This window comes from Hippoglossus hippoglossus, chromosome 17 (genome assembly GCF_009819705.1).
Source record: "Hippoglossus hippoglossus isolate fHipHip1 chromosome 17, fHipHip1.pri, whole genome shotgun sequence".
Lineage (NCBI taxonomy): Eukaryota > Metazoa > Chordata > Actinopteri > Pleuronectiformes > Pleuronectidae > Hippoglossus > Hippoglossus hippoglossus.
The window spans coordinates 18,444,947-18,465,139 of NC_047167.1; the positions used below are offsets into that span (position 1 = coordinate 18,444,947).

Sequence of the window (20,193 nt, forward strand, 5' to 3'; positions counted from 1 at the left end):
TACCAGATCAACTAGTCAGATGAAGCTGAGTACAGAGCACGATGTGTCCCTGTGAAATGTGTGAAGTAGAGAAATGAAACTGAAAGTAGTGAAGTAGAAAACAAGAAAAAAATCATGAATCCCAAGTTAGTACAAATAAGTCAAAACTGTAATTATAGCTACTTAAATACTGTACTTGAGTAAATGTATTTAGTTACTTTCAACCATTGGCTCTTATTTCTATTAAAACATGATCTCAATGAAGAAAGAGGAAAATCATTTTTCATTTTGCCCTTTTACATTTTCAGTCTGATTTCTCATGGAAAATAAAAATCCCATCATTATTCTCTGGAATCTCAAGGTGATACATTTAAATAAAAATAATTTTGAAATAAATGTGTGATTTTAAATTTATGAAATATCGTTTTTGCCTGTCACATTTTCAATATGATGTTCCTCTTTGTATAAATAATACAAATTCTAACCATTATACTCTGCTAGCCCGAGGTGACATGTTTGAATATCTCATTACCAACAGCCTGAAAACCAAAAATACTCCGTTTACAAAGACGTAAAAACATCAACAACGAGGTAATGTAGGATCTTATTAAATAAATAATTATTTAATCCCCAAATTCACCAGTTCTCCCAGACATATAATTTCCACCTTCACTTTCTTTTATAGCCCCTAATCTATATCCAGCCTCTGATTAATTTTGGCTCGAACTGGTTGTAGGTCAGTTTTATCGATGTGGCCTTGGCTGACATTTGCTGGCATGCAGACATGACAGTTGCTTTATCTGTGTGGTTGGCTTCCCATCAAGTTTGCTAAAGAAGAAAAAGAGGCAGAGAGAATCAGAGAGGACAAACTGACTGGGGCAAAAGGGTGGTTTCCTCTCACACCGTTCCCCTCCCCCCCCTGTTTTTATGGACCTGTCCCCTGCGAAAGGTCACGAGGTCACTCGCACGGTCTATTGTGCTTTTAGTGATGATGGGAGTTAATAAAATCTGAGAGTGAGAAGGTCAAGAATTAGATTTTTTTATTTTTTTTTTATGACTTATAGCTCATAGGTTTTTATTTGAAAGAGGTGGAATTCCCTCCGCGACTTTTCCTCTGGCGTCTGATTGGACACTATCATTTACAATTCCTGTCGAATCTTAATCTGCAGAGGTTGTCATGCCCTGACTACACAGGCTGTGGGTTTTCTTCCAGCTGGAGTACACCCTGGCTGTCTGACTGAGCCACAGGCGTCTGTGAGAGGCACGGAGGCTTGATAAAGCTCTGATAAACAACACTGGTCGGCCGTTTTTCCGCCGCAGCCTCTCTCTGGCTCACTCTCTGACAGCAAGGTCAGCAGTTGTATTATGAGAGCAGATGTGCGTACACCCCGTCCAGCCCCAGAGAACAACAAGGGGGACATTGATTTTCCTGTAATAACATCACTGTACACTGCGGGGAGTAGATTCATCTCATATGTGCAATAATGCGACCAGCGCTGATTGTTCATTAGGGGAATGAAGGAAAAAGCAGAAGGATGATGTAGCGTTTACAGTGGTGTGTGTGTGTGTGGGGGGGGGGGGGGTTCACACACAGAGAGAAACAGACTAACACATTGATAAGCCTGTCCATTAGCCCAGACTCTGTCTAACTGTTATTGGACTCAGGACTAAGTGGGCCCTGGGGGCGGGCACCTCACACTCCTTTTCATACATCTTGTCTGGAATCAATGGTGGATATTGAAATATGTCACGAGTCGTTCAGTGGATGTGTCTGTAATTTGGGGTAATGATGCTCGCTCGAGTGGTGGTCTGAGGTCGGAGCTGTCGGCGTAGGAGGACAGACGCTGAGCACATTTCCTGCCCTGTGATGTGTGTGAGCAGGTTGCGTCAGGTCTCATCTTGCAGCCACATTAAAAGGAATGTGTTGTACTTTCAGTAAATTACTTTAAAGTATTTGGTGTTTTACAAAAGAAGTGGTCTCAGCATCTGGCTCTCAGGAGGTAGACACAATAATGGAAAATCTGATGTCACCACGGCTATAAAGGTGGACTGTGTTGGATACCGGTGATTGGTTTTATATCTGCACCGTGACGGTATTCCAGCGATGTGTTGCTCATCTAAACATCTTCTCCTTGTTTTCAGAAACCTGGAGATGCTCCGTTGATCAGTCTGATAAAAAAGCAGTCTGTGGTATTCAAAACACCTCATGTTGTGGAAAACTAGTGTTTTGGTTATAATAGCTAAAGACACACTAAGCCATCACGGGACATTTGGTGGGGTCATGTCTCTGAATAGATCTCAGGATGACAACTGTTCCTTGTAGAGCTTCTTCTGCCTGGAATAAGCTTTGTGTTTTAGAACACAGGACAAGATGGTGAGTTTCCCTGGTATGTTTGAAGGCCTCTCACAGCAGCGTGATGTTCCCAACACCAGCTGACCAAGAGTGTGTCTTCCCAACATCTTGGGGGGCAACCCTTTCCCCCAGAGTCATTTATGGTTGAAGATGATGCTTATTTAACTTAACTAAGATTCTGAACGCAAGATTTTACTAATAAATTAGTATTTTTACTTAAGTTAAGAATGTGAATATTTCTTCTGTTGACATAAAGAGTTTTACTTCTTATATCAGATCTTTCCACTCCTTTTCAATCAAAGCATTCTACTTGAGCAGGACTCATCTATTATTCTACATATAAGTGCCGTTCGTCTAGCTTCAGTCTGGTGGTGATTCTGAAGTGCTGGTCGTGAAGAATCGTCTCAAGTGTCGACTAATGAAACAATATTATTACACTCACTGAAGTAGCACACACCAATTTGCAGCTCACTTACAGGGAGGGTGGAACAAGTATATTTAAGTACTGATGCTGGGAATCACTCAGAACAACTCATTACCTCCGTCCTGCAGCCAAGAGCTCCAGTAAATGCGGCGTGGTGGCGTGCACGCCACGCCAAGTCGAACACTGGATGCACCTTAAATTGCAGTGTGTGTTTTACTAAGGGATTGCATTTAGCACCAAGTATGATTCTTCTGCTGCCTAATTAATCCCTTCAGGGACGGAGTAAAACACCCAACAAGATAACAGCAATTAAAACAGGATGTTTCTTCAGATCCTCCTCCGTTTGTACATCATTAATTATACAAGGTTAGTCTTCCCCGAGTCTTCCACAGGGTGATGTGGGAGCCACAGTGCCTGGGGAGGCGTACCCCCTTTCTCCAACAGAGAGGGCACAGGCACAGTGTCAAACACGCCGCCATGGGAATACAGAATTATGCAAAGGTATTCGTCCTCGTCCTAAATACGGCAACGCTGTTTGAGTCTTGCAGTCGTACAAGGGGAGTAATTTTCCACTAAATCAATCTCAAATGAGACAATATACAATGGTTCAGTTTTCGTGGAACAGGCCGTGAAAGAAAAACCTCACACAATGGGTTTACATCCCCCATTGTGTGAGATACTGCAGCTCTCAAATCAATCCTTTTTATTATTTTTGATACATCATCATTTCCATGATCCTTTTTTTTGCCACCTCGCAGCGCTCAGCACTGTGCGTGAGGGCAGATTGGAGAGCTACCGTGTCAACGACCTTTTCACCCCCGCGCTAACGCCGAGGGCCTCTCTGGAAGCCAGGCCGGGGTCACGTGACCAGCGGAGACGCAGGCAGCTGGGGTGGAAAAGCTCAAGCTTAACGACCTCCCTCCAGACGAGGGTTCAGGCCTCCGCAGTAAAACTATCACGGCACTGAAGTTATTACAGAGAGGCATGTGTTTGCCTTGTATTTTTAGTGGCAGTGACAGGTAGAGCAGTTCCCTGTGAGGCATGTGTCCACTTCACTCATGTCACCTCACAATACAGACACACTTCTGGTGCTAATCCCAGGCAAGGTAAGGTAAGGTGAGGGAAAGTTAGGTGAGGTAGGATGTATTTAGCCTCTCTAGCTGCGTGGCTGTAGTTTCAGACCCTGTGAATATACATCCAACACCAATGTGAATTAATCAAACTCCACCATGATGATAAAGACTCAATAAAGTTACACTTGAGCAGTAAAGCTTATAACCTGGTTAATGTTTGGCCACGAGTGAGGGAAAGATTTGAGAGAATTTTTATTATTATGATTATGACCCGGACCAAGAAAGAGCCTAATACAGTTTAGCATTGATCTGATCTTATCACAGTCATTGACAATGCTAGAGACATTTTCATTTTCACCAGTTTCCCACAAGGATCTTTAAAATCAGGCATATTTAGGGGCTGATATTTATGATTTGGTACAATTCCAGAGCAGATTAAATGCATTTTCATAAGAGTTTATTTTGTAGTTAATCTTATTTCGGTTTTTGTTTATTTTTTAATTATATTTTTCCTCCTCTTTGTCAGAATCAGAAGAGATATCGGAGATATCCTGACACTGGATCCTTCCCTTCCCATAATGCACTTCAATAAAATCTTACAGGACCTTCCTTGCCTGTTTTATACGCTCATCTTCCAAATGCCATAATAATTTCTGTCACATAATTTGGTGGATTTCTACTTCACATGAACGACACAATCACTTATCACCACAAGGAGAGAAATAAAATGTTTATTTTACCGTCAGTGTTGTTTTTCTTTGCACACTAATAATAAAGTTCAGTAGAGTCCTGTGGGTGGTAAACACCTCCAGAACAACAAATACAACAAATAGTGTTTCCATTGGGTTCCCCCAGTAACATTTTGGAATCAATGTAGTGATACAAAAAAAACAATCAATCAAAATGAAATCTGATTCACAAAAAAGTAACAATAAAGCAGAAGTAACATGAGTAGAAGATGAAGGAGTTCCTCCTGTCACCACTTTCCAAGAAGGAGTCTGGAGGTTCCTGCACCGTCTCTTAGTGTCATTGGCTCTGCAGAGCTTTTATATGCTTTAAAGCGGTTTGACAGAATGTCTAATGAGCTGTGGGGTATACATGGTAAAAATGGAGCAGAGCAGACACAGATAACAGTTTTCGAGCCACATTTAAGGACCATACCCACACCGTGTCAGCGAGCGTGTTCCAACTATCACTTAGTGTTTTTGATTTACAATAAAAAGACAAACATGGAATGGAGTACAAAAAAGAGAACAGACCATAACGTTCAGAAAGGCATAGTATTAAAAATGAGCAAAAAAAAAAAAAGAAAAAAAAAGAATATATAAATTCTATGACTTCGGACAGCACATCGTTCATATATATATACTGTACCTTCTAATATGTACCAGCAATTTTTCAGAAAAATGCTCTTTTTCTTTTTGGTCCTGTGTGAATGTATATTTAACGTGTGGTCCGCACAGCTGAACTCAACCTGTGCACCAGCGTCCAGGTGTCATGTGCGACCCAAGTCCTGGCGTCACCGTGAGCTCTTTCATTCACAGTTTGGAGAGTATGAACTCATTGTTAGTGTTAGTCGGATACTGCTCTGTAAGTTCCTTCATTCGAGGAGAAGGGACTCGAATCAGACTCCCTCTATTCTCCTGATGTTGAGCATTCATCTAAACAACAAAGCCTGAACCTTGTTTTTGGTTCTCTTAACACTCGGAACAACATATATAACGGCCGCTATGTTGTTAAATAAAACATGAGAAAAATATATAGATTTTTTATCTTTTTCTTTTTTTTTTTTTAAATGCTAATGTTATGATTCTTTTCCGTTTCCTCTACACAAGGGGTGTTGGGACAAAACCAAATGCAAAATGACGATTAGGTTGTCAGTTTTGTCCGACTGTGGCTTAATGTTAATCCTCAATAGTAGTTTCATATATATTTATATATGTACACAGATAAAATGTGCATTGAAAACAACCCACCAGCTGCAAGGAGAGGATGCTCAGTTCATCTGTCAGGGGCTGTGCCTCGTCCCTCTAACCCCGGTGTACAGCAACCTTGGAAGATCGTTGTAGCCTCGCTGGCTACTGACAAAGAGGCCGCGATGAAAAAATTGATATCAGTGCAGATTTACATGATATAAAAATAATTAAGAAAGAAGGTAGACTTAAGGGCAAGTGGTTACAAATGGCAGAGTGAGAGACTGGTTTTGGCAAATAAGCGTTCTACTGTGCATGTGGAGCTCTCAAACAGAAGGTTGACGTCGTCCATTTGTCTTGTATTCATGCAGCTTGAAGACACTGAGACACCACGTAACGTGTGCATGAGTGTGTGTTTGTGTGTGTGGGTGTGTGTGGGTGGTGTGTTTGAGCACAGGCGTCACGTCCCTCACACACACTCCTCCGCCGACATCAGGAGTGGGTTGATGTACTCGAAGCCTTCGAACTCAGACTGATCGATCTTCCTGACCACGTCACTGTAACAAACAAAAGGAGATGTAAATGAGTAAGTGTTGTATTAAAAACATAACAGAGGGAGAGAGAGAGAGAGAGAGAGAGAGAGAGAGAGAGAAAGGGGAACTCACTCGTCGTCAGGCGTGAGCTGGATGGGTTCGTTGGTGAACTGGGCGTCGAAGTTGTCCAGTCCAAATTCCCCTGAGATGTTGGGCTTGAATGGAGGGACCACCTGCTTCTGCTCCAGCTGAAACAACAACACGGACATCAGACGGGAACACAGCAAACTATCTTTGTCATTAAAAACATCACTCAAAGTATTTACACCGTAGAGTAATACAGAGCTATAATGACTATTCAGATAATCGATCAAAAGGTAATTAGTCTGGTTTATTAAAACAGCAACATTAATTACGGTAAAACAGACTTGGACAGAAATAAAAATGAAAAAAAAGTAAAGCAGCAATAACAATATTTAATGTGTACAACGTTTTCTGTTTCCATAAATAAACACTTGATACAGCTGAATGACCAACACCATCAACCTGTCCTTCTATCTCATATTACATTTCCACACATCACTCCTCAAGCAGGCCTACATCTGCTCCCCCTGCAGGTCAACAGGAGTAAGGACAAACTCAGGTTAGTGTGTGTGTGTGTGTGTGTGTGTGTGTGTGTGTGTGTGTGTGTGTGTGTGTGTGTGTGTGTGTGTGTGTGTGTGTGTGTGTGTGTGTGTGTGTGTGTGTGTGTGTGTGTGTGTGTGTGTGTGTGTGTGTGTGTGTGTGTGTGTGTGTGTGTGTGTGTGTGTGTGTGTGTGTGTGTGTAGTGGAGGGTGGGGGTGGGGGTGGTGTAAGCCGATCCCTCCAGACACTCTGACCTACTGCCGGGTCCCTGCTCCAGACCAAACAGGGACAAAAGTGGTCATAGTGATCCCTGGCAAGCAGCCCTGTCCGTCCGTCTGTCTGTCTGTCTGTCTGTCTGAAGGTCGCTCGGTCTGTCTGTCTGAGGGTCTCTCTCTCTCTCTCTCTCTTTCCGTCTGTAGGTCTGTCTGTAGGTCTGTAGGTCTGTAGGTCTGTAGGTCTGTCTGTCCATCTTACATATTTTAAACTTGGGCTGCGAGTGATGGACTAAGTGATTAGTCAATAAAGTAATTTTGATAATTATTAATTCTGCTTTTCTCAGTTATATTATTGTAGAAAAATAAAATCTCTTTGTATAGGACTTTTGTCGTGATCTGTCACCTTCTGGCAAGTTGCAATGAACTTTTTCTGTCTTTTGTTAAACTACTAAAAAAACAAACTCAACAGATAAATCAATACTGAAAATAATTGCCAGTTGCAACCCCACAGGAATGTGTTGCAAACACACCGAAACTACCGAGACAAACTTTGTGACAATATTTTCATTTTTCAGTTCAGGATGTCATGAAAGTGGAATTTCATTCACTCTTACGAGATAACGTGACTCATTTCTGAGACTGAGAACAGGAAGCGTCATAAATAACTCTGTCGTCGAGTTTCTTCGAAACGATGCCTGCTAATTAAAGTCACGTCGAGTCTGTTTGATTTATATTGCTCTTTGAGACAATTCACAAAAGGTCTTTATGAGTTTTATCATCTGATCCGATTTACTGTAAACACACACACCCAAATGTTCATTTCCAACATCCTGCTCTGACTCTGGAACAACACTATGGCTTTCAGCAAAACACACACAGGTTACAAGTGTGAATCTATTTCAGTGCATCCACATGATTGGTGCGTTTGTAATGTTGCTTTGACTCCATGAGGGAGTGTTCGACAGGAAATTATATCACTGACAACGTGTCATAAAAAGATTCCATATTATATAAGCGTTCAATTGAAACCAAAGGGCTCGTTTTACCTGCATCCGATACAGCGAGGACAGGAACCAAAAGGTCATTTAGTGTCTGATATTACCCAGACATCTGCTATTGTTACAGTAAAAGAAAATCCACACAAATAGTGCTGTGTGCAACACCAGTGAGCAAAGCTACAAATCACAACTTCTAGTAACTGGAACTTCCTTCCTTAACAAAGAAGATTAAATTACACTTTTTACTTGAGTGGTTGTGCCACCGTCTGATTGCTAAAAATAAATATGAGCAGTTTCAGTTTCAGTTCAGTTTTTCTGTCTTGATGATTGTCAGTTGTTGATCCGTCTACACTCATTCCCTTTCCATCTGTGACTTCATGTCTCAGTTAGTCTGTTAGTTAGTCTGCATGTCTGCTGTTGTCAGTCTTCTGCCAGGCCTGTTTGTTTCTGTCTGTCTGTCTGCTTTGCACAAGGACACGATTCTCATCACATCGCTAAAAACCCTCAGCTCTTAGAAAGCATCTACCGGCCTCAGGGCAGGAGAGAGAGAGAGAGGGAGAGAGAGAGAGGGTGACCCCATGCACTTAGATTTGACCTCCACGTCTAGCAGCAGTTTTTCAGTTTTTCTTTCTCTGCAAGATCGATATGTGGATTGATCTCGAACAGTTTGGCAACGGAGGTGCAATGGTACTGACTTCCTCTATTAGAAATTAGAAGGAAAATCTGAGGCAATTCCAGAATAGGAGAAGGTGGAGAGAGAGAGAGAGAGAATAAAAAAGAATGACTCACAAGTTCCCAATCGACGTTTCGGAAGAACGGATGTCCCATGATGTCAGCAAAGCCTGTCTGAGGGTGACAGCCTAGACGCTCCTTAGGATCCTGAGGGAGAGAAAGAGAGTGGGTGAGAGGAGGAGGATGTTGATAGTGGTGACAGACGAGTCAGACAACGGGTAAGAAAAGATGGTGAAGGTGAGAAATGAGAGGATTTGCAAGAAAGGAGGGAAAGAGGAGTTTGTTGAGTGGGAAAGTAATTTTTGTTTAATTCAAGACAGGTGAAAAGGTGCAAGAGCCACATTGAGACAAGGTGTGTGTGTATGTGTGTGTGTGTGTGTGTGTGTGTGTGTGTGTGTGTGTAAAAGAGTGAGATGGCACTCTGACTCTCTGAGGCCATAATAATGTTTTTGATTCTCAGGGGTCGGCAGGAGCCAACACTGTTTAGGATTGATTCAGGCCTGTCTGACCCCTGCTTACCTTGTTGAGAAATCCCTTGAGGACGCTGGCGGCTTTGACCGACAACGAGCGTGGGATTCTGATCTGTTTTTCCAATATTACTGCAGGAGGTGAGAGAAAGGGGGAGAGAGAGTGAGAAAGACGGTCCCCTGAGGCTGAACCGACATTATAGCACTGACACTGCTGCAGTTATGAGCTTAATCCTGTGGGACATCCACATGTTGGACGTACATAAAGGAGCCTTTCAATAAAGTGTCAATAGGTTTTGATAAACACAGTCAGTCAAGAGATAACTTTTAATTACCATCTTTCCAAGGCTTGCAGGAAGATACAAGAAAATAGCGACTATTTTTGTCCGCCAGACAAAAACACATGTATTCACACATTTCCCTGTCACAGATGGTATATGCCTGGCACCAGGAGTGGCCATCAGAAAGGTGTCAATACAAAAGGTGTTACATGTTTCCACAGAGCCGTTTTTTCCATCCGGTTATAAACCTCACCAGTGTGTATGTGTTACCTTGGAAGAGGTAGTCTTCTGTGTTCTGGTCCGGGTTGTCGGAGCTCCCGACGATGTCGAAGGGCGACCGGCCCGCCATCATCTCAAACATCAGCACGCCCAACGCCCACCAGTCCACGCTGAACCCTGGAGAGAGCAGGAAAGAAGAGAGAAATTTAACACTCACAGCAGCACATGAAGCACAAGACAAGAGAAAGTTAGGCCATAGGAGAAATTATCAATAAACGCAAGTGAAACTCATTTTAACTGATCTATAAAAATAAGTCTTGAGTAAGGATTTAAATAAGGGGACACGCTCTTATACAGGGAACCATAGTGGGTCTAATTATAATAATTCGTCAATTAGGAATATATGCACATACATATGAAGCACTATTTTGTGACTGACTTTATGCATCAGCATCTATATATAAGAGTTCAGCAATTGTTCATTTTTACCCCTGTGCATTTCCTACTGTGTCAAAATGTTGTTTGAAGAAAAAGGGACCACTGTACTTGCATGTAAAAAAAATTAGCATAACATGCAAAAACACTGGTATGATCTTCAAACAGTGGAACTTGTTGCTATGATACCAACTTTGGTAACCAGGGAGCTCTTTTTCTATTTTTATTGTCTCGCATTTATAGGAGTGTGTGCAGCACTCGGTTCTGATGTACACTGATATTTGACTGAACACTTGTAACAACACCTAACCCTTGTTCTTAAAGATCTGTAAGATGTCAATCATGTTTGTTTGAATAATATACTGTTTATAATAAGGTCAGCTAAAAGCAGCATTCATTCAGAGGATGTCATTATTGCTTCTATTATTACTTTGTTGCTTTTATTTCTTATTTTATTTGTTAATATTTTTCTATTCCGGTCTTCCTGTAGGTTTTATTATTCTCAATATTTGGGGCGTTTATAGTATTATATTTGTTAGAATTAGACTTTTCAAATAACACAGGTACTGCTCATACAAAATCGTGACTGCAAGCAGCATCTCGGATGTTCCTGCATAATGCCTAATATTCTCTTTTACAGCAACTCATCAGATAGCATTTCTGGTAAGTGCTTGTGTTTAGTAATTCTCACCGTAATCCTCTCCTCTGAGTATTTCAGGGGCGATGTAATTAGGGGTACCACAGAAAGTGCTCGTTGTATCGCCTGGTCTCAAGCCCTCCTGCAAAAACAAAAAGATCATCAGATGTCTTCTCAGCGGGATGTAAACCGACACTTCTGCAGCTTCGCAGGTGCTTTCATCCAAAGTGCATTATGATATCACGAGAGCCTCCGGTAAACTGCACAGTAAGCCGCACCTTGCACATGCCATAGTCTGTAAGTTTGATGTGTCCCTCTGAGTCCAGCAGCACATTGTCCAGTTTCAGATCTCTGTAGATGATTCCCCGCTCGTGGAGGTAGTTGAGAGCGAGACTAATCTCTGCTGAATAGAATCTGAGAAAGGGAAATGACAGTTTTCAAAATCACATATGTCTGAAGACCCTCCATAGCATCAGTCTTACTCTTTTTAATGAGTCTACCTGGCATGTTCTTCTGGGAGTTTCCTTTGTCTCTGCATGTGGAACATGAGATCGCCACCATTCACATATTCAATAACAAAGAAGAGCCTGTGGAAGAAAGAAAATGTAAGACTCAGTTAATGTTTCTCACTTGAATACATAGTCATTTATTTAATAATCATTAAAGAAGACTGTCATGGCAACTGGATGTGTGAACAAAGCAGGAGAAGACAGAGACCCAGCGTCCAGTTTTCTATGAAATGTCAATTCTGTCTTTCTATTTAGAAAAAAAGACTTTCTATTATCAATAATCAGTAAATGTTATATTTTAGATGTTTAAATAATGCTGAGAATCACATTTACTTCAGCTTGATGCAGTTTGGCGTTTCCTTAATCCAGTTGACAATTTTTGATTTTCTGAGCTCTCTGAACTATGCGGAGCAACAGACGCTTGTGTTATCACATACAGCCACAGTATGTGGGTGTGTTGCCAAACCACAGCTTGGACTTTAACATTGCTTAATAATAAATCAAGAATGTTATTCGTCATAAATAAATGCCTGAGCTTTGAAATCAGGTTTTCAGGGGGTTTCACCTTGACGGGTATTTTTCTATCACCTTAACCAGAACCACACTCATAACTGACCTTAACAATGCGTACTGTTTCTGTAAACCACAGAAGCAGTGGGTGAGAAACACACCTATGTCTTTTTGAACTACTCATACATATTGTTTTGTGATGCACTGATAAAGTTCAGTACATATCTGTGACATTCGGGAATTACTTGTTATGACTGAGTGTCTTCAGTAAGCACCTAATGAGCACTGTTAAATAGAAAATCCTGTGTTTGTTAAATGATAAATATTTGTCAAAAATAATCCTCCTATAGCTTGAACTCAAGGGCAGTTACATGAATTAATCCATTTTAATGTGATTTGGGAGAGTTGACTGTTATATAATGGTTAACAGAGTAGTTTTGTAGAAATTATTGTAGAAATGTAGGATTTCACCGGGCAAAAACTTCTTTTACATTCCCAAAGAATGTGGTTGAGGTCTAATTGACGATCTGATTGTTTTTCCACATTCTTGCAGATTTTACGAAGCCTTGAAGAAACCATGTGACTCCCACAAGGGGGGGAAATGCTATCACCTGCTTTCTGTCTGGAAACAGGAGTGGAGGCCCACCAAGAAGGGATGATTAGAAGCCTGCTCAAAGACGTGCTTTTCTGTCTGGACCCAGTCGATGTCCTGGAAGAGAAACACATAAAGACACACCCAAATGTAAATTAGAGATCATACTGACGTTTTACCCTTGAACTTATAAAAGCTGAATAAGCACCAAGCTCGATCGACCATGCTACAAAGCCTGAAGCTTTGCTTGTGTGCGGCGGGTAGCGGCAGGAGAAAAGGGCTGAGCCAGTAGAAGCGGCAGCAGCAGGCATCTATCGATGGCAGGTTGACAAGATGTCTGGACACGGATGCTGCTCACGCTGACAGGGCAGGGACAGCAGAACACTTCAACATTGATCGACAGGCACTTGTGAATTTGTCAATCACGCTAAGTGCATCTAATCAAGGCTAACTACTCCCGTTGCTGCAGGCTGCGCTGCTACGCGTGTTCACCTAGATCAATTGTTGATGACATGATGGTTTATCTACACCTTCTTAGAAAGACTGATGGCTTCGAAGAGGACTGTCAACTTAACTCAAACTGATTCAGACAAGACACACAATCACTTGAGACAAATGTTCATTGTGCTATGAGTAACAGCACGCATTGATTGTGCTAATTACATTAATTATACAAGGCAGCGACATAAGACTGATGACTGCATCATTAACTAACTTCCTTTCATCTCAATAAATGTAAGTGTTGTGTTTTTGTCACACAGCAGACTTTTAAGTTGCTTCTGTGTATAAAGGAGACAGCTGATGTAAACAAATCACAACATGCAATGTATGAGTCGTTTGTTCTGCCATTAATTAATCAAGATAATCTAAAGCTCAAGTAATTAGTTGACGGGTCGCTTAAATAAAAAATGAATTGCAACTACTTCGACATATATTAGCTTTTTTTTGTTTTAATCATTGGAGTTTTTTTAATCAAGATCAATTATATCTTTGTCTTGTGTGGACACGTTGCCCATACAAAAAGGGAGGGAACTGCTCTCACTGGACCACCCTGCATCAATAAAGCCCCTTTTCCACCGGTCAAAGAAACAATGACAACCACTAACATCTGGCTTTTGTTTGCAATGGGAATGAAAACATTCAACATTCAATCCCAGGTCAAGTGACTCTGCAGTAGACACAGGTTTTTATTTGCTCCGATCGGCAGTGATGGAAACACGACACCCATGTTGACATTTCTGTTTCTTCTTCTTCTTTATTTAAGCAGTCTAGATGCTGACACTGCACCTTTTCCAGTGCAACATTAAGACTTGCATTCAACTTCAGGGTACTGGTGTGTAAATAGCCATGAACGTTTGTGTAGTTGTTTATCACCTTTTATAGTGGGATTACCTGCATTTAAAAAAAAAAAAAAACTGTGTACACCCACTAACTGTGTTGTAAAAGAAGTATAAAAGGTTTTTGCTTTAAGGTCAAGGCATCAACATAGTTTACAACTTTTCTGCTTTACCTCATCATCGTTGACCAGCTCCTTCTTGACCACCTTCATGGCGTAGATGCGCTCAGTCTTCTTCAGCTGCACCAGCAACACCTTGGCGTAGCTGCCTCTGCCGATCACCCTCAGCAGATCGAAGTCTGCCAGGCCCAGGCTTGAAGGCGATTTCCCCGTGTCTCTACTGCTACGTGCCTGGGGGGCAGTTACGGAGGGAAAAGCAAGACCATGAGGTGATAAATAGAAAGTAGACTCAGTGACAGTTTGTCATGCAACATTTAAATCCATCAATTTCTCTCTACATAATTTGTTCATTGAACATCTGATTGAACTGGTGATTTGGTCTGGGAGAGACAGTGATTTCCTTTGGGTGATTTTATAAATTGGGTTTAGACTGCTCCCCGCACCACTTTTTGAAAATAAATCTTAGTAATGGCTTTCTTGTCTTTATTAAACACCATTACGCTGCCTCCATTAGATGAGGCACTCACTGTATTACAATCCTACTCTGTGTACTACCACCTTCACCATTTCATCACCCATCTTCCTCTCTCTTCCTTCCTCTCCTGTAATCTGTTCTGTAGTGAAGTGTTTCCACTGGTGATCCATCTAACCTCCCCCATCACGTGACAACCTGCCTTCCCCAGAGTCAGACGTGGAACAGAAGATAAGATCATTTGGCTTGCTCTCTTTTATCCCCGTCTATCTGTGTCCAACTCGATGCATTCTTTATCCATCTCCAGTACTCCGGCTCCATTCAACAAACCCCCACCCCAGCCCCAAACTACATCCTGGGCCATTAATCAGTCTCTGGTGTTAAGAGCTTTGATAAAAGGTTACTTTATTAGCTGCACCAAAGGAAATCAATATCCACAGCACAGCAAAAGTGCCTGAGCGTGAATGCTCTCTATATCACACTTCTACAGCAGGTGGAAGAAGGATCACCCAAATGTACGTCACAGCAAAACAAGCAGGCAAAAACCTGCTTCCAAATACAGGTGATATTTTTCTTTCTCCTTATCGCACAAACAGCAACTATTTCCACACACACACACACACACACACACACACACACACACACACACACACACACACACACACACACACACACACACACACACACACACACACACACACACACACACACACACACACACACACACACACACACACACAGTCAACATGACAGGTTGACAGGCTGTGAGTCATACATCACGTTCAAATAGATTTCTCTCACCTCTTTCTCTTCTCCGTCGTAAGTCAAGCTTTCTCTGGAGTCTTTATTCTGAGGGCCTGTGAGACGAGAGGAGAACGTGACAGACAGACAAAAGGAGAGGGGGAGGCAGGAGAGAGAAAAAAATGAGGAGAGATGAGACAAGAAGGAGAGAAAGTAGGTGAGAGACAGTCAGATGCTTTGTTCACAGCCTTGCGGTGCCAGAGTAATTTCTCTTCGCTTAGTAAGACAAGAAAATACCCTTTTGTATCCAACCTATAACAAAACCAGAATATGGAAAATAACAAAAACAATATAGAGTGGCTCCATTTTGTAGATACAGAGAATGTATGCTTGTTCATGGATTATTATACACAATGGGTTTTCTCACATCACCACTAACTGGAATTTTAAAATGACTTAAGTAAATTTCAGCAAAAAAACAAGCTTAAGCAAAGATGTTTCTATCACAATGGTTCCATGATCGTACCCCACAACTACCCAGGTGCTCTGTGAACATCTAGAAGAAGCTTCAGCTCCCTCACCAACAACAGCAACAACGATATAAGCTTTCTCATTCCAGTCAGCCTCCAAACCACCTGACTGGACTTAAGTCTGGTGAAATAGGTAAACCCTGATCGCAGCTGAACAATTCATAGACTGAGCAGAACAAAGCTACACAAGCTCCTGAGCTTAGTTGATTTATCCTTCACAATGAGAAAGATAATGTATTTCTCACTTATATTTAATAAACCTAAAGAAAAGACTGACATTAACAATTGGTTCAACTAACAACTTCTATCTGTGTAGCAATGTAGTTTCCCCCCCCCCTTAGTCCCTCGTACTGTTGCTGTAAATACTCATTAGCTCATAAATATTTTTGGCTGTTTTAGACCTTTAAGTTTAAAATGTATGTTGGTGATCAGTTTTGAAATATTTAAATCTACTAAATCGATCAAAGTGGCCACAGAGAAAGTGGGAATGTTGGAAAGATTTTTGTATAGAAATAGTCCATGTGAGTGTGTGTGGGTGGGTGCGATTGTGTGTGCGTTACCTGGCTGTTCAGTTGGGTCCAACTGACTCGATGGCTGGCCTGGAATCATTGGTTCCTACACAACAACATTCTCCATTTAGTGAAATCAGCACAGAAATGGAGAATACAATCTTTCTGTGTCTGTATGAGACACTAATATTATTCAGCCACTTCACACCATCATCCTAATGACTATGAAATTTGTCACAGCTCTCACCTGGATCATCGGTCGACCGCACTCCAGTGTCACCAGCTTATGGCATTTCTTGTGCACCAGCAGTTTGCAATTGATGCATTTGTAGCCTTGTCTACCCAGACCCCAGATTCTGTCTGTACAGATGGCACAATGTGCTCGCTGCTCAGGAGGGCGGGCGGATGGAGGAGAAAAATCATCATCACAAACTGGCACATATACTCATGGTACAGAAATACACACGGGTTGTTGTTGCTTATTGATGTCTTATTGTCCCCTTAAAAACACACACTTAGGCTTTAAAATGTTCATATAATTCATAAGATACTTTCCCCGTTATAATTCAGCAATGAAACACTAAAGTTAAGTGTCACGTCTCACCCGGTTGAAGCGTTTGGCTTGAAAGGCATGGCCACTAGCATAGTAAAGCTTCCTCCAGCGCCGGGCTCCACGCCGATATATCGACTCTGAAGAGAGGAGAGAGTAAAAACGACCTTTGAGGGATTTTGTGTGTGCAGAGTTTAATGGAAGTATTTGTTCAAACAGAATGGTCAGTTTGCTTCTGGAATGAAAAGCTAAACTAAGGCTCATGTCCTGCGTGTCAAAGATTAAAAGGTTTCATTGGGAGAAGAAGCTTTTATTAGTGCTGTCACCATCTTCTGTTTTTGACCTTACATAGATCAGAATGATAAATATGAAGTCTCTATGGGGTCAAATAAGATATTCAGATTTTGAATGTAATTCTCCCTGCTTTTCAAAAATAAGAGGTAAAAGTAAATTAAAAGTACAATCAATACACTATTTTTGTGGCTGATGCTAGGTTTTAAAATTGTGATATTTTCGGCGATATTTTAACACAATCCACAAATTTTCTTTAACATTCATAAAAAGTAAATTTATTTTAAATATTAAAATTACATCTTAATAACATATTCACAAATTCAAACATTTAATTGACCCTTGGTTAAAGCCCACAGACTTGAACTACAGCCATTTTTAACACCAAAATTAAAAACTAAAATTAAATGGAGGTTTCAGCCTTACAAATTAGGTAAAACTAAATAAGTAAAAGGTTAAACTCACTGTCTTCTCCTGGACAGGGCATGCCAGGTTTCTCTGGTATACATGGGAACACTGCGAAGAAAAAACAGACACAGACACAGTAACATTAAGAAAGAATCTATTTGATATTAAATATATATGAGACAGTCGAGTCTGACAGGATCCATGTGAGACTGTGTGCTGCGGAGGACATTTACCTTCCTCTGATGACGGCAAACAAGTCAACATATATCAAACGTTTTGCATGGAGGGCTTCATGATGACATGCACTCACGCTGATTTTAGGACCTTGCAAACATATTTGCGTGCAACATACTAATAATCAGGAAAAGACAATCTTAAGAGGCCAGTAAAAATTGCTTGTGTGTGTGTGTGTGTGTGTGTGTGTGTGTGTGTGTGTGTGTGTGTGTGTGTGTGTGTGTGTGTGTGTGTGTGTGTGTGTGTGTAAAGGACAGAGATGCATCAAGCTAGACTGGGGGCACGGTGAGTCATAGGCGAGGCATGAGCTCCAGCCGACAAGCTTGTTAACGAGCAGAACAAGCGACCCCCCGCGGCACCGTCACACCATCACATCCTCTCCTCCCACCCTCTATTCATCCTTTGCCATCTCCCTGGCATCCAGCGTTCACTGTACTCTTGACCGTTCACCTCTGATGTGATTAAAACTTTACATTAACCACGCAGCCCCCCGTTCTGTCTACCCCCAGGTTACATGCTAACACACACAGCCTGTCAATCAAATGTTACATTATATATATAAAACACGCACACAAACCCTCACACCCCACCCACCCAGCAACACAGTTAGCCTTGACCTCTAATTCAGGAAGTTGTACAACTATTTGTCAAATGAGCCAAGCTGAGACAGGGAAGTGAACTAGCTCAAGGCCACAGTGACAGATGTCAACTGAGGAAATGATGTTGTTTTCACGGGTCAGTGCAGCATTAACCAAATGTTTTGATGCATCTTTGTTGGACACAGCTTCTATTCATCTGCGTTCAGACGTTAATGCAGACAGAAATGAAAAAGGCAAAAACAAGCAGCATAGGCTCATTATTAAACCCATACATCCCAGTGTGCCGCGACAGATGATGCATGACACCAGTTTTTGTTCTGATATCGTCCTTCCTTCATGCAAATTGTAAGTGCAGCTGTTGCCTGTTTTGTATTCTATACAGGACTTTTAAAGTAGTTTGCCTACTCCTTTTTAACTTGTCTGGGTAGAGCAAAGAGTCACAGATAAAAAGGCTTCTCATCTGGACCTCTTACTGTCCAGACACCTGGACCTCTTACTGTCCAGACACCTGGACCTCTTACTGTCCAGACACCTGGACTGAATCATCGTCTTACTGGCAAAAGAACATAAGAACACCCTGTGAGTCAAAACCTGAAACTGTACATTTTATGTTATAAATAAAGTCAGTGTGAGAAGCAGCAGGCTCACCGTGGATAATGAGCTCCGAGTCTTTGTTGACTTCGTAGAGACGCAGCGCTTCCTCCAGCTCCAGCTGAGACGACACTGTACAGGGGTCACCTAACAGCGGAGCACACACTGTATGTTATTCACCACATTTAGATGCAAGAAACCAGGTGACAGAGAGAAATCCGGAGGAGAAAACAGAGAAAATGTTTACTTTCTTCACACAAAGTTTGTTCCTACATAACCCTCAATTACTTCAATAAAAGGCTTGTTTTGTGGAGCCTAAACAGTCATATTTCAAGTACACTAGTGGGATGTTAAACTGCAGCCGGAGGACACTATTTTCCTTTTACAGGCTCTGTAGTATGAGCAATTCTTTAAGTAAATGTGTTTGAATTTTGTAAATAGCCCACTGCTAAGGCAGGGAAAATACTTTTGTCTTAACTGGACTGTTTGTTTAATTACTTATGATACAAGCACAAATTCTTAACTGGCAAATATTGTGATAATCGAAAAAACATGAGGATCATCAGGAGTCCAGCTCCTGAAATGTGGATATTTTTCACACATGATGGTAAACTAAACATCTTTTGGCTATTGGGACTGTTGGTTGGAGAAAACTAGACGTGTTTTAATCAAGATGAAGCCAGAATAGCCACTAATCAAAGCCCTTAGTTGCTTGTATTTGTGCTTGTTCATATTTAGCCAATTACGTTTTCTCACTGACAGTCCCCCTCCTTTTCTTTCCCCAAAGGTTTTCATCTTTCCCCTGTCAGAAACCCTGTAAGTGAAACCAGGCTTCCCATTTACACAACATTTAAGAGATCAGGTAGTGTAGAAAGTTACAGTAACCGAGTTACAGAATGCAGAGAATGACAAGATAAGCAATAACAAATTAGAGAAAATTAAGCGGCACAAGATCTGTAATTTCAAAGTTCACAGAGCAAAAAGGTTATGAGTATAAACAGATATCGTTATACAGAGGAATACAGTTGAGCAGCACGACATTTAAAAACACTTCTGACTAACCACTGCAGGTGTGATATGCATTTCAATACATGAACTTTAAGTAAACGTTGAAGAAAGTGTGTAGGTGTGAGTGGGAGCATAGGAGATGGCAGTAGTCAGTGCTTCCATCTCAAATAGTTTCCCTTTAATTACCCAGCGTTATATTTATACAGTGAACAATCTACAGTTGCAAGAAAAGTAAATTACCTGCATTTATGTGGCAATGTGTCGTGAAATTTGGTCAAAGTTTGAGATGCTGTGAAATCACGACATCACG

The 20,193-nt window shown here is 41.3% G+C and overlaps 1 protein-coding gene across 2 annotated transcripts in view; it reads right to left on the reverse strand.

The window, feature by feature from the left end:
• Positions 1–20,193, reverse strand: part of prkci (protein kinase C, iota) — a 29,308-nt gene that overhangs the window by 685 nt on the left and 8,430 nt on the right. Inside the window, exons 3-18 of one of the 2 annotated variants that reach the window (XM_034614696.1) lie at positions 18,933–19,022; positions 17,509–17,559; positions 16,807–16,892; positions 16,450–16,587; positions 16,254–16,308; positions 15,224–15,279; positions 14,005–14,181; positions 12,514–12,611; positions 11,384–11,470; positions 11,162–11,297; positions 10,938–11,025; positions 9,863–9,988; positions 9,364–9,443; positions 8,902–8,991; positions 6,408–6,523; positions 6,171–6,299 (exon numbers count right to left, since the gene is read on the reverse strand). In XM_034614696.1, the coding sequence (XP_034470587.1) occupies positions 6,212–6,299; positions 6,408–6,523; positions 8,902–8,991; positions 9,364–9,443; positions 9,863–9,988; positions 10,938–11,025; positions 11,162–11,297; positions 11,384–11,470; positions 12,514–12,611; positions 14,005–14,181; positions 15,224–15,279; positions 16,254–16,308; positions 16,450–16,587; positions 16,807–16,892; positions 17,509–17,559; positions 18,933–19,022 (1,562 nt within the window). In that variant the 3' untranslated portion in view covers positions 6,171–6,211. Of the gene's footprint in view, positions 1–4,538; positions 6,300–6,407; positions 6,524–8,901; positions 8,992–9,363; positions 9,444–9,862; positions 9,989–10,937; positions 11,026–11,161; positions 11,298–11,383; positions 11,471–12,513; positions 12,612–14,004; positions 14,182–15,223; positions 15,280–16,253; positions 16,309–16,449; positions 16,588–16,806; positions 16,893–17,508; positions 17,560–18,932; positions 19,023–20,193 lie in introns of those variants that run through there. The other variant, XM_034614695.1, reaches the window with a different exon arrangement.